The sequence below is a fragment of the Rhinatrema bivittatum genome, chromosome 4 (assembly GCF_901001135.1).
Source record: "Rhinatrema bivittatum chromosome 4, aRhiBiv1.1, whole genome shotgun sequence".
In the NCBI taxonomy this organism is placed as follows: Eukaryota; Metazoa; Chordata; class Amphibia; order Gymnophiona; family Rhinatrematidae; genus Rhinatrema; species Rhinatrema bivittatum.
In genome coordinates this window covers 304,172,340-304,186,558 of record NC_042618.1, presented here as the reverse complement: position 1 = coordinate 304,186,558, position 14,219 = coordinate 304,172,340, and the positions used below count along the sequence as shown (strand labels likewise).

The 14,219-nt window shown below is 45.7% G+C and overlaps 1 protein-coding gene across 1 annotated transcript in view; it reads right to left on the bottom strand.

The window, feature by feature from the left end:
- DNAH9 (dynein axonemal heavy chain 9) overlaps positions 1-13,966 on the bottom strand; it is a 1,128,006-nt gene extending 1,114,040 nt beyond the window's left edge. The window contains exon 1 of the mRNA XM_029600235.1: positions 13,506-13,966. Coding sequence (XP_029456095.1) covers positions 13,506-13,865 — 360 coding nt within the window. The 5' untranslated portion in view covers positions 13,866-13,966. The remainder of the gene's footprint in view (positions 1-13,505) is intronic.
- Positions 13,967-14,219: the final 253 nt, after the last annotated feature.

The window sequence follows — 14,219 nt, the reverse complement described above, 5'->3', positions numbered from 1 at the left end:
TAACCTCAAATTCCCCCACGAGTACTGTAATTATATCAGGCTTGAAACCAGGGCCAGATTTAGGCATAAGCAACATAGGCACACACCTTGGGCACAAAATTCTGAAGGTACCCACAAACTTGGATTCCCCCTCCCGCTGTTTGATTTCCTGGTATACAATCTTCCACCCCCTAACATTTCTTCTCCCCAGGCTTAAACTCAGCTCACTCTTCCTTCCCCCTCAACTCCCAACTTACTTTCTCCATAACCAGGCTCAACCCTTCCCTTGGCTAAATGCCTACTTTGCTTCCTGCCCCCTCTTCTCCATTATCTCAATGCCCTGACCAGTTTGTTCCTTGCCCCGTGACCCCTCTGCTCAATGCCATGCACAGTTTGCTACCTCCCTCCCTCTGCTCAATGCCATACCCAGTTTGTTTCCTGCCCTGTGCCCCCTCCTATTCAAAGCCCTGCCCAGTTTGCTCTCATTCCCCCTCCCCTCCTTCAACTCAATGCGCTGCTCAGTTTGTTCCCTGCCCCATGCCCTCTTACCCAGCTCGCTCTGTGCTCCCTTCCTCAGCTCAATACACAGTTTGTTTCAGGTTATCTTTTTCCAGTGCCAAATAGGATGCCACTGTCCTCTGCTCCTCTCTTCTGCCCAAAGCTTTTCTGCTGCGACCCCCAAGTCCCCCGCAGACTGACAGGGCACACAGTGCAACTTCCTTCTAACCATCTCCTGCCTGCCTGGAAGCTGCTACTATTCCTCCTGATTTGTTTCTGGCCGGCCTCCGCTCAGATGATTTGTGCCTCCCACTATCCTCTGCTGATGCAGCCCCTGCCAGTTCCAGCCATTAGCTAACTGTGAGGTCAGTGGCGTCAAGTGGGCCGACCACCGGCATAGAGCAGGATGGAGCTGAAGTTTCAGCACCTTCATTCCTCTCAATGCCTTCTCTTGTTAAGTCATGCCGCAAATTTGTCTCCTGCCAGCCTGGTTGCCACTCAGATCATTTTTGTTTCTTACACATTTGCAGCAGTCCCCCCCCCTGAATCAATTTTTCAGTACAAGCCACCGCCTGCACATACCATCCTCGACTACAACTGTTCCTGCTCCCGGCCACTCGCAGAGCTCCACCAGCTGAAGTATCTTACTACTGACATCGCTGCCACCCCTCCCCCCCCCCCTTAAGCGTGCCTTCCTATGCAAATGCACAGTATGCACACTCTTTGATCAAAGGCTCTGGTAGTCAATTTGTCTACGCAGACAAATCTAAGAGAAGGCCTGGTTGAATAACTATGCCTTAGCTTTTTTCAGAAAGTGAGGCGACATGGTTCAAAGCTTAGAGGAAGTGATGCCTTGTTAGCTGCTGTTAGAGTCCAATTCCCTGTTACCTTCTGCCATAGAAGTAGAGAGTAATGTTGGAATTACATCAAGAGTTTCAGGCTTATTGATTAAGGGAAGTAACAGCTGCATCAGCAAGTTACCTCTATGTTTATTTTTCCCAGACCACAAAATTCAATGTCCTAGTTATTTGCTGTCTATAAATAATTCCCTTTCCCTCCATTCTCCCTGCCGTTGAAGCAGAGAGCAATGATGGGGTTGTGGCTTATTTGTTAAAGGAGGTAACCGCCACACCAGCAAGTTACCCCCATATACTCATTTCTATCCTCTAGCCTTTAGGGAATCGGATCCACAGTGTTATCCCATGCCCCTTTGAAATCTTTCACAGTTTTTGTCTTCACCACCTCCTCCAGAAGGGCATTCCAGGCATCCACCACTCTCCTTGAAGAAATATTTCCTCACGTTGGTTCCGAGTCATTCTCCCTGGAGTTTTGTTTCGTGACCCCTAGTTCTAATCATTTCCTTCCAATGGAAAAGGTTTGTCAATTGTGTATCATTAAAACCTTTCAGGTACCTGAAAGGCTGTATCATATCTCCCCCTGCACCTCCTCTCCTCCAATGTAAACATATTTCGGTCCTTCAACCTCTCCTCATAAGTCATTTCATGGAGACACCCTCCCCCCCCCCACACACACACACACCATTTTGGTCGCCCTTCTCTAGACCGCCTCCATCCTGTCCTTATCTCTTTTGATTTACGGTCTCCAGAACTGAACACAGTACTCCAGGTGAGTCTTCACCAAGGACCTGTACAAAGGGATTAGCACCCCCCTTAACACTAGTTATTCCTCTCTCTGTGCAGCCCAGCATTCTTCTTGCTTTAGCTATCGCCTTGTCATATTGTTTCACTGTTTCAGATTGCTAATCACCCCAAGGTCCCACTCTTGCTCCGTGCACAACAGCCGTTCACCCCCCCCCCCCCCCCCCCCATTGTATACAGCTCTTTTGGATTACCGCACCCCAGATGCATGACTGCACTTCTTGGCATTGAATCCCAGCTGCCATCTTTGACCACTCTTCAAGCACTTCTCATTCTCTCTACTCTTTCTGACGTGTCCACTCTGTTGCAGTTCTTAGTATCATCTGCAAATAGACAAACTTTACCTTTCTATCCCTTCCTCAAATGTTGCTTACAAATATATTGAACAAAACTGGTCCCAACAACGATCTTTGTGACACTCCACTTAACACCTGTCTCTTCTCAGAGTAGCTTCCATTCACCATCACACACTGTCTTCTGTCTGATAACCAGTTTGTAATCTAGGCCATCACCTTGGCACTCATTCCCAAGCTTCTGATTTTATTCACAAGCCTCCTATGTGGTATTGAATCAAAAAAACTTTGCTGAAATCCAAGTAGATCACATTGATCGTTCTTCCTTGATCCAGTTCTTTAGTCACCCAATCAAAAAAATCAATCCGATTTATCTGACAGGACCTTCCCCTAGTGAATTCGTGCTGCCTCGGATCCAGCAATCCTCCTGACTGTGGATAATTCACTATACTTTCCTTCAGCAGAGTTTCCATTAATTTACCCACCACGGAGGTGAGGCTAATCGGCCTGTAGTTTCCGGCTTCCTCTCTGCTCCCATTCTTGTGGAGCGGTACCCACCACTGCTCTTCTCCACTCCCGTTTCCAGGGGGTCTATTGAACAGGTTTTGCAACAGACCCGCCAGCACATCTTTGAGCTTCCTCAGTATCCTGGGATATACCTCATCTGGCCCCCTTGGCCTTGTCCAGTTTCTTTTCCTAGCTCTTCCCATACATTCTTTTCTGTAGACTGAGTTTAATCCATCCCATTTCCACCAATTGTTTTGTCAGCCAGCAAAGGTCCTTCTCCAGGGTCTTCTTTAGTGAACACTGAACTGAAGTATTTAATATTTCTGCCTTTTCTTCATCTTTCTCCACACATTGATCAGTCACCTTTCAATTTCACTATACCACTTTGGACCTCTCTCTGATATATCTGATGTATCTCCTCTCTTTACCTCTGGCAATCCTTTCTTCCGCCTGACTTTTAGCTTTCTTGATTTCCTTAGTCTTCCTCAGTTTCAAGCGATATTCTTCCCTGTGTTCCACATTTTAGGATCCTTTATGCTTCTTGAATGCTGCTCTTTTTGCTTTTATTTTAATCACCACCTCCTTTGAGAACCATATCGGTTTCTTATTTCTCTTACCTTTGTTTACTCTTCTAACATTTGTTGCCTTTGTAATTTCTTCTTTTAGTGTGGCCCACTGTTCCACCTCACTCATATCTCACTCATTTTCTCCCAGTCATCTAATTCCATATCCAGGTAAGTCCCCATTTCAACAAAGGCCATATTTTTGGAATTCAAAACCCGGGTCTGTGTGTGAATTCTTTGCATCCTATTTGCGAATCAAACTATACCGTTTGATGATCACTAGTACTGAGGTGGGTTCTCACCAGGACATTATTGACATTTCCCCCTATAGTGAGCATCAAGTCGAGTATCACATTTTACCTCGTGGGTTCTATTACCACTTGTTTGAACAGAGAACCTTGCAGGGCATCCACTATCTCCCTACTACTGGTAGATTCGGCAGAAGGGATTCGCCAGTCTATGTCTGGCAGCTTAAAATCTCCAACAATCAACACTTCTCCCTTCTTTCCCACCTCCTGGATGTCCTCAACCAGATCTCTGTCAAATTCTTCGGATTGAGTTGGAGGACCGTGTACCACTCCAGTAAAAAAAAAAATAAATAAATAAAATTTAAGACGTCCCATATTGCTTTTTCTCTACCCCTCATTCCTTGCAGTTCAGTTGCTTGGATATTGTTTTTGATATAAAGAGCTACTCTTCCCCCCTTTCCTGTCCTCTGTCCCTTCCTTAACAAGTTGTAGCCAGAGATCGCTACATCCTAGTCGTGAGACTCCATGAACCATGTCTCCGTGACAGCAATAATGTCCAAGTCCGCCTCCACCATTAGGGCCTACAGGTCTGGGATTTTGTTGCCCAAACCACAAGCATTTGTAATCATAGGTTTCCACTTTCTTTCCCTTGATTTGATTCGCTTCTTAGACATCTATTCCACTTTTTTGAGCTGACTTATTGTTATCTCCTCCCACATTTTATAGCTCTTATTGCTTGGGGGTGACATGTCACTTTCATTGTCCATCTCCTGCCACCCCCGTTCTTTAGTTTAAATGCCTGGTAATATATGTTCTGGATTTTTATTTATTTATTTTATTTAAATTCTTTTAATATACCGATGCTCAAGACCAGGTCTTATCGTACCGGTTTACAATAAACTAGGGGGGAAAACCATTTAACACTGAAAGCGAAAGTTACATTACAACAGGGAATGTGGGGGGGCGCTCTAGCGCGGTAACCAAAATGGCCGCCTGAACATTTCGCTCCGGGGAGCTCTACTCGTATAAAGGGAATTTTGTCGCTTTTTGCGCTACCCTGGTGGTGCCATTAGCCTTTGCCAACTCCTTACGATGTCAGGATCTAAATCCGGGAAAATAGAAGCGGCGTTCGCTTCGGCCTCCGGGACGAAAAGGGCGAAGCTGGACCCACCCTCGCCTGACAAGGCCGCGCCGAGCAAACCTATGGCGTCTGCGGATCTGGTTTTAGCTGAATTAAAGTCAATGAAAAGCATGCTACAAACCAACATGGATACTACCATCGCCATACGAGCTGACCTGCAATCCCTATCTACTCGGTTTGATCATCTTTCTCACAGACTAGACGACGCTGAATCTCAGGTCTCGTCCCTTCTTTTGGCGAGTGCGTCACTGCCAGCTCTTGAAAAAAATTTGGAATCGCTGCGCAGAGACTATGAAGACCTCTCTAACCGCAATCGGCGGAATAACATATGACTCCTTGGAATCCCTGAAGGTGCAGAAGGTAATGACGTCTTTGATTTCCTTACCCATCTGATCGCGGATAGCCTTCAGCTCACTTTCGTACACCCGCTGGAGATAGAACGGGCGCATAGGGTGCCTTCCCGCCCGCTCCGATCATCGCCCTACCCAAGGCCGATTATTTTTAAGCTTCTCAGATACCAGCAGGTACTACAGATCCTTTCGGCTGCTAAATCGCGGTCGCCTATACACTATCAAGGAGCTACGATTCTGTACGTCCCAGACTTGGCGAAAACGACTGCGGCGAAGCGCAAGGCCTTTTTGGCGCTGCGCCCTCGCCTTCACTCTCTCGGAGCCAAATTTGGCCTGTTATACCCTGCTATGATGCGTGTCACCTACCAAAATCGCACCCAACTCTTCCATGCTCCAGCGGATCTTGAAGAATTCCTCCAGTCACCTAACGCTATCCCGGATATGGTCACTTGAATATTACTGGCATCTTGCTTTATAAATTCCCGTGTAAACTACCTTCAACTTATCCATCCCCAGGGCTACTCAGGCGACCATGGCCCTCCTCGAGGCCCTACTTGAACTCCTGCGGCGACTGCATCCTCGAGATGTTCGCCAGCTATTTCTGTTTACTTCTTTTTTCAATTAGCATCTGGTATGCTAACTGTTTGCTACAAGGCTCGACTCTCTATGCCTTTTTGTTTTTCACCTTCTCTTATTTTTCTCTGAAGCGTCTCAGTATGCCTATTTTTCTCCTTTCTGAATCATGTTCTCCTAATGATGCGTGGACACTGTCTATATCCCAATGGCGTCCACCATAGACAACATAACCCTTGTTTCGCTTAATGTCAATGGGTTCCAGCATCCGATTAAACGCAAGAAAATTCTGACTTATCTCCAAACATTACATACAGACGTTGCCCTACTCCAAGAGACCCACTTGACAGCTACGGAGTCTCTTAAGCTCAAACAATGGGTCGGGCATGTTTTCTTCAGCCCGGCTTGGAAAAAGAAACGCGGCACTGCAGTTCTGATACATAAACGCCTTGATATCACAGTACAACATCAAAGCATGGATGTAGAAGGTCGCTGGAATCTCTTACAATTTCAATTGCAAGATAGCTCATACACTATACTCAACCTCTATGCGCCTAATGCAGATGACCCTACTTTCTTTCATGACGCTTTTTCTACACTGCTCTCCATCGGCGCTCCATCCTACATCATCGGAGGTGATTTTAATCAGCCCTTAGATCCTTTGCTGGATAAAAAAACTGAGATAAGATACACTACCTCAAAGGCAACTCAAACCCTCAACTACCTCATGCTAAACTGGGACTATTGGACCCATGGAGGCTTCAACACCCAACGGACAAGGACTTTACTTTTTATTCCGTCCCTCATGCATCTTATTCGCGGATTGACTTTTTTCTAGTCTCCAAGACGTTACTACCTCAGATCTGTGATTCCCAAATCCGCTCCATTCTTGTTTCTGACCACGCTGCAGTATCTTTTCGACTCTTTTTGTCCTCACCCATTCGCACTGACCGACAATGGCGCTTTAATGCATCTTTGCTTTCTGAACCTGAATTTTTACGCATGCTGAAGGATAAGACTTCTCAATACTATGCTACTAATTCTGGTTCTGTTTCCTCTCAGACGGTGCTCTGGGAGGCCTATAAAGCTACAATCCGTGGGGAAATTATTAGCTACTCAGCGCGCAGAAGACGTCTTCAAGCGCAGACTCTTCAGACTCTCCAACAGACCTCAGAGGAACTGGAAAGTGCCCATATTGCATCCCCCACCGCTCTATCCCTACTTCAACTTCAACAGGCGAAGTATGCGTACAACAAGCAGTTGAGTTCTCACGTTCATTTACATCTTTTCCAGTCCAAAACGCAGTACTATGCTGAAAACAATAAGAGTGGTAAAATGCTAGCCTCCTATCTCAAGACGAAAACTGAGCGGACACGTATAGCTCAACTCACTACATCTGCGGGGGGAGTTGTTACTTCGGATACGGACATACTTAGCGCCTTCTCGGACTTTTACGCTCAGTTATATCAATCTGAAGTACGGCCAACATCCGCTGATTTTGACTCCTTTTCCGGACTCTCCTTACCCCAGCTCACTGATGCACAGCGTCAAGCACTGGACTCTCCATTTACCACTGAAGAAATCTCAGCTGCCATAATGTCCTTACCTTCCGCTAAAGCTCCTGGACCTGATGGCTTTAGTACTGACTTTTATCATGCTTTTAAAAAAATGCTGTCTCCTCGTTTGTTGGATTATTTTGTCTCATTGTCTACCTGTGACACTGTTTCTCCGGCCTTTACGGATGCGCGTATTGTGGTGATCCCAAAGCCTGGTCGTGATCCTGCCTCGCCCGCCAACTACCGACCAATATCCCTCCTCAATGTGGACTATAAAATATTCACTAAAGTACTGGCAATTCAGTTATCCCATATTCTGGGAACCCTCATTCATACTGATCAATCTGGGTTTCTTAAGAATAGGCTCATAACCAATAACACCCGCATGCTTCTTCATATTCAAGACTCTCTTTTTCCATCTATGGCGCCGGCTATTGCGGTTTCCCTAGATGCAGAAAAAGCGTTTGACCGCATTGAGTGGCCTTTCCTATTTGAGACCATGTCTAGGTTTGGTTTTGGCCGACCGTTTATTAACTGGATTCAATTGATATATAGTTCCCCTACGGCCTCCTTATTCGTTAATTCCCAAATTTCTCCTTCCTTCTCACTCCGAGGCACTCGACAAGGCTGTCCCATTTCGCCCCTTTTATTTGACCTGGCTCTGGAACCACTCCTCATCGCCATCCGGCGCTCTCCTTTTATCACTGGAGTTAGTATTGGTGATAATGAATATAAGCTCTCAGCATATGCTGATGACGTTTTGTTATTTATCATGAATCCTATACGATCTCTCACTCATCTGTTTACCATCATTGATGTATATTCCTCGCTGTCTGGGTATAAGGTGAACTGGAGCAAGACCGAGTTTTTACCATTGAATAATGTTTCTCAGTCCCTTGACCTTTCCACTTTTTCTATACAGAAGGCTAAATCTGGTCTCAAGTACTTGGGAATTCGTTTTTTTTCAGACCCTCAGATAACGTTAGACTCTATTGAGCGAGCCACGTTGCAACAGATTAAGGACATTACCCTTAGATGGTCTCCCCTTCACCTTACGTGGTGGGGTAGACTTGACACTATTAAAATGGTTCTTGCTCCAAAGATCACGTTTATACTATCCATGGTTCCGATTTTTTTTTACGGATAATTTTTACAAATGTACTGACAGTATCTTATCTCGGTTTCTTTGGCACAATAAGGTTCCCCGGATAGCATTGTGTAAGCTGAAGGCAAACAAGTCTATGGGAGGGGTAAATTTTCCAGACTTCCGCACATATCACCTGGCTTACATCCTTCAACAGAGTTATCATCTTTTTGGTTCAGGAGATCATAACCCAGACGCTCCCAGCTGGCTCCCTATTGAACGCCATCTCTTACACTCTTCCTCCATCCACGCTTTTCCTAGCATGCTCCTTTCTGCTTCCCATACGAGCAATAAAATACTATGTTCCTTATATAGAGCAATACATGAGTTTGAAGCTTTGTGTCCCCCGGATAAAACTCCCTGGTCACGCTCCTGTTATGCTTCCATCTGGAAGCATCGTCAACTCACTATTGACGGCCACCCCATTCATTGGCCTAAATGGCAGAAATGCGGGATATGGTTTCTCCCTTCCATTGTCCTGAATGACTCTGTGCTTTCTTTCTCCCTCTTACAGACACGCTTTTCACTTCCCTCCACTCAATATTATGCATGGTTGCAGCTTAGGCAAGTTATCAAAAGATTGACCCTTGCAAATTTTCGCTTCACCCAACTGCCCTACCTGCTTTCTTTCTTTGAAGAAACAGGTACCCGAGGCCATCTCGCCTCTCAGATATACAGACTTCTGAAAGGCTTCTCAAACCCCTCCTCCACTTCAGCTCTCCATCAAGTATGGTCTCTTGACCTCTCTTGCCACCCATCTGATAAAATCTGGGCTTACATTTGGTCAAAGTCAACGCGCATCTCCCTTTCCACTAGCTTATCCCAGACCTCCTTCTTCATTCTGCACAGAGGGCCCTTTGGACCCCCCGGAAGCTCAACAGAGCCAAGCTTCTTCCCTCTCATAATTGCTGGTCATGTAACAGTGAGAAAGCTTCCTTACAGCATATGCTCTTCTCCTGTCCGATGATAACCCACTTTTGGACTCAGGTGTGGTCCAAGATTTCCTCCTTGCTATCATTACAATTTCCAATGTCATACGCGCTGGTGATGCTCAAAGGTGCCCACCCTGATTTGGATCTACCGCTTCCACATCGGCGCTTAGTGGACTTCCTTTTACTTGTTGGCCTTCACGTGATCACTTCCAATTGGAAAAGAAGTGATCTGATATCAGAACCCCTGTGGTGGAACACAGTTTGCCTATATTCTAAGTATGAACGTGCTATGGCACTTAAATATAATCGTCTTGCTAAGTGGGATTTAATGTGGAAACCCCTTGACAATAGCACACCCTAATCCTTTCTGGCTACCTATACTCCACGCCCCATTGGGATCTTATGATTGGTTACTGATGATGCTCCTGTCCTTTCTATTCTTTTCTTTCTACTCCTCCTTTTCCACACTTGTTTCTTTGCTACGTCTGGCCTCTCTCTTATTCTTTCTCTTCCTCTTACTCCCTTTCCTTCTTCTTCCTTGTTTTTCCCTTTCCTCCCACTTCGTCTTGGTTCTTTTACTACTGGTTGCTTATTCTTGCAAGTGTTTTGTTGTAACTAGTACCCTGGTCTCTGCTTTCTGGTACTAATTGTTTTTTGTAATACATATTGCTGTTCATCAGGTTATTTGCTGTTTATGTACAGTCGTTATGTACATCATGTTGTTATTGTACCATCCACAATTATTAATAAACCAAAAATATTAAAACAAAAAAAAACAGGGAATGTGGAACAAGGCTGTTAGAAAAAAAGGGATAGATTAACAATTTCTAACTGGAGAGCGGATAGTATTTTTCAGATAGTATCCTCTTTCCTGCTACTGACAAATGTAGGCCATTCCTTTCCATATAGCCTTTTACTGCTCCATACGCAACCCCATCTTCCAATGTATCCAAAACCACTTTCTGTACAGCAGGTTTTGAGCCAAGAATTAAAATTACCAATATGGCCTAGCATCTCATTACCCTTTCCATGAACAAGTAATAGTTCTGAAAAGGCAACACAGTCTTTGCAGTGCGTCTTATCTTTCCTAAATTTTGGAAATGTTTTTCTACTTCATGGATACCATTTCTATTGAGGTCATTGATCCCCAGATGGATGACAATACTGATATCAAAGTTTCTACTTTCTTCTCCAGTGACTAACTGGTTAGTATTGCTTCTAGCTGATGATCCTGGAAGGCATTTAACTTGTGCCCCCCAACAAAATGTACTCCCAAATTGGTTCCCCTGATGATTGAATCTTCCCAGCAGAAGCAATTTTCTTTTCTGACATTTAATCCTGTTGAAGGGCTTCTGGGTGCATTGGGTGACTAATTTAGGAAATCCCATCAAAATCTGTTGCTGAGATTTCTATGTTCTCCAATGCAGAAAATGCATTTTGTAGGGGTACCAGTGGGGAGAGTGGGTCTCTCTTCTTCACAGGCCTTATTCTGCCAGAGCCCACCATTATCCAATTGATCCTGTGTTTTTGAATTCTGGAAGACTGACTTCTGAGGAGTGGGAGTTGATGCTCCAGGTGCTGTAAAGTTGGGGAAGGTGGGTGTCATTTCTTGTTCTACCAGAGCCCACTGTAAGCCATTTTTTCCTGTGTTTCTGTACCCTCTGTGGGAGATTTTGGATGGTTCAAGGGCTGGGAGGTTAACTGAAAGAGTCTAGGACTCTTATAAAAGGGGGTATATGTGATGGGTATTATATCCCCCCTGGTCCGTAATAGAAAGCAGACTGTAAAGAAAACCTGGAAAGGCGATCCAGTAAGTAAAAGAAAGCTCAGAATAGAAGCCAGACTCCAACTCCCATAAGATACAAGGGTTCTGACGTGGGGGAGGAACCATCTAGGCCTTACATCGTCAAGGAGAGGAGGGAGCCCAGGAGTGTTGGAAGAAGGTTGTGAGTTTTTCCAGGAGGAGGAGTGGAGCAGTAACAGGAAAGAATTCTATAGGAACCAGGAGAAAAGTCAGATGAAATGGAGGTGGAGATGGTTAACAGCCCCAAGGACAAGCCTGAGCAATGAACCTGGGAGACCAGTGGAGACCCTTCCCGAGTGCATCCTTTTCTGGAGACCCCTCTCCAGAAAAGGATGCACTCAGGAAGGCTGCAGGTCAGTACTGCAGTGGGTGGATGTAGCTACAGCCAAAGGAGAAGGGGTTGTCTAAATCCCAGCTACAGACAATGGTGGGAGATGGTAGTAGGGCCTGGTTCCCCTAGAACCAAGCTCATAGAATGAAAGCCAGTCAAACTGTGGAGGAAGCAAGTACAAAGAGAATGTATTATGATTAAGGAAATAGTTGTTTTGTTGCCCAAGGGACTGATGATGTTTGATAACAGAGACTTTAAACTAAGCAGGACAACCTGGGACTGGGTTTGCTTAAGCTCAGCTCACCAACTGGGGTGAGAGGACCTGAATCCATAGCTGACACACTCTGGAAGGTACAGGGTAAAATTGGGAAAGTAAAACTGAAGTACCTGGCCGCAGGAGACCACTGAGGGAGAAACAGGGTGAAAATTCAAGGAGGAGTTAGGCAGCTGACTGTGGAGAAACACCCCCCAGAAACTTAACCACCCTTTCAGTTTCCTTCATCTAGAATCCCAGCTGGATCATGACTGGAAAAGCGACCTCCGGCATGGACCCACAACAATATGTATAATCATGCTGTTAGGCAAGTCCAGTAACTGCCACCGCTCCTGACCATGTTCCAAACAAAAATAGTTTATGAACTTTCAACTGGAACAGCATTTACAGGAAATCTCCATGGGGACCAGAACTTCCTGCAACTCCATTTCCACAGTAACAGAGTATGCTAACCCCACATGGCCTGCAAGGAACAACAAAAGCAGGAAGCATCTCACTGCATTCCAGAAGATATCTGTGACTGATTCTAAGTAGCCAAAACCTACAATTATGAGTTAAACATGGATACAAAAACTTTGGAAGATTTAGAACAAAACTGAAGATTTACAGAAAATCTCTAATGGAAAGCAGTATTGTCTGTGGTACTTAGTCTTAATCTGTGAAACTTTTAAAACAAAATTCTGCTGCTTTAATCCAACCAGCATTTGGTTTATAGGTTCAGGCATCATCTCTAACTCATCTGATATGGATGTACTGAAACAGTGAAATATAGCTGAAACCATTTGTGCCATACTGAATATTTTCTTCATTCACAATAAAGATCCCACACCTTCTGATGACGCCCCTTTCTGCCACATCGATAAATCTTAAATTCCCCAAGTAAAATGCTCATGCATGCTTTCTCTCTCTATATATATTAAGCTAATCATGTCCATTAGCACTCCTAGTCTTAGGAGTGCCAAAATTTACCAGTTATGTAGAATATTTGGGTTAGAGAGGAAAGAAGGGCTCCAACTGAATGAAAATACTATAAGGAAGAAACTGCAGAGATTTCATTTTAAATCAAAACACAGGGATCATCCTCTATCAATCAAAATGTCTAGCTTTTAGAATGCCGCTTTGGAGGCAATTGACTCTGCAGTAAGCAGACTTGAGAGTACGGTTGCCAATTCACCCCAGGTCGACTAGGCTGCTCCACTCCCAGTCTCACCGGCCTTATAAGAATTGATTTCCTTAGACAGAACTACAACTCCATGCAGGCAACAGGGCAAAACTAGGACTGGACGAACCTGTTCAGTCGGCAACCCTATCTGGGAATCACAGTTTTCATCTTCATTCATAACCTTGCATTCTGTATATTGCTGCAACTTTAAGGATACTTTGCTGGTTCTGATACCTTTTATTAGAACATAAAAAGTATTCCAAGTTGTTGTACAAGAGCTTTCAAGACCAAACAGATCACTTCTAAAGGTATCTCAAAAAGTGACCCATGTGATCTTTGAATTATTTGCTTTCCCCTCCCGAAAGAAAAAGGACACAGCCCACAAAAGAATACTTTTCTTTTGGATCATTATAGCCGAGGTCCGCGTCAGGGGCTCTATAGCCCTGGACCTCCGAGTCTCTCTGGAAAGCCCCTTCCCCACACCCTCTTTACCTCTTCCACCAGGGCGGAAAAGTGCTCGAGGGGCGCGTAAGACAGGTCCCCACACAGCAGCTGGCTCCGCGCAGAGTCGCTCAGAGGCTCGGGGCTGCGCTTGACGAAGAAGACCGCTTTGTGCTTGGCGGTGGCAGGGAAGTGCGCTGCGGGCAGCAGCTGTCCGGCAGCAGTCAGGGCCAGCACCAGAACGACGGGCTCGGCTCGCTCCACAAAGTCCTGCAGCAGCGCCCGGTGCGCCTCCTCCGAGAAGCACTTGTGCCAGCGCTCGGGCTTCAGCCGCAGCGTCCGCAGCACGTAGTCCTGCAGGAAGGCAGCCCTCCGCTCCCAGGCTGGGGCTTCGGGGACTTCCTCCTCCATGCTGTCGGCCGACCACTATACGACGAAGCGGTGAGCGTCTGGTCAAACGCTGAAGGAGACTGGAAAGCTGGTTAACTGCCGGCGGCGGCCGAGAGGCTCCTTCCTGGTTACAGGCAGGGGAAGTATAGCCGGTACCTGTTAAGAGAGTTGTGCTTTATTCCCGCCCCTGCCTTCTTTTCTGCATCGCGATTGGACACCTTGGGGAGCGGAGGTGGAACAGAACACAGCCCTCTACACTCCCAGTAGCTCTGGATGTTTCCAATGGCAACGGCACCAGAGAAAGATGCAGGCAGAGAGGGCGAAGAGAGAGCGGAAAAAGGGGGGGGGGGGGGGCATAGGGAAAGGGAAAAATAC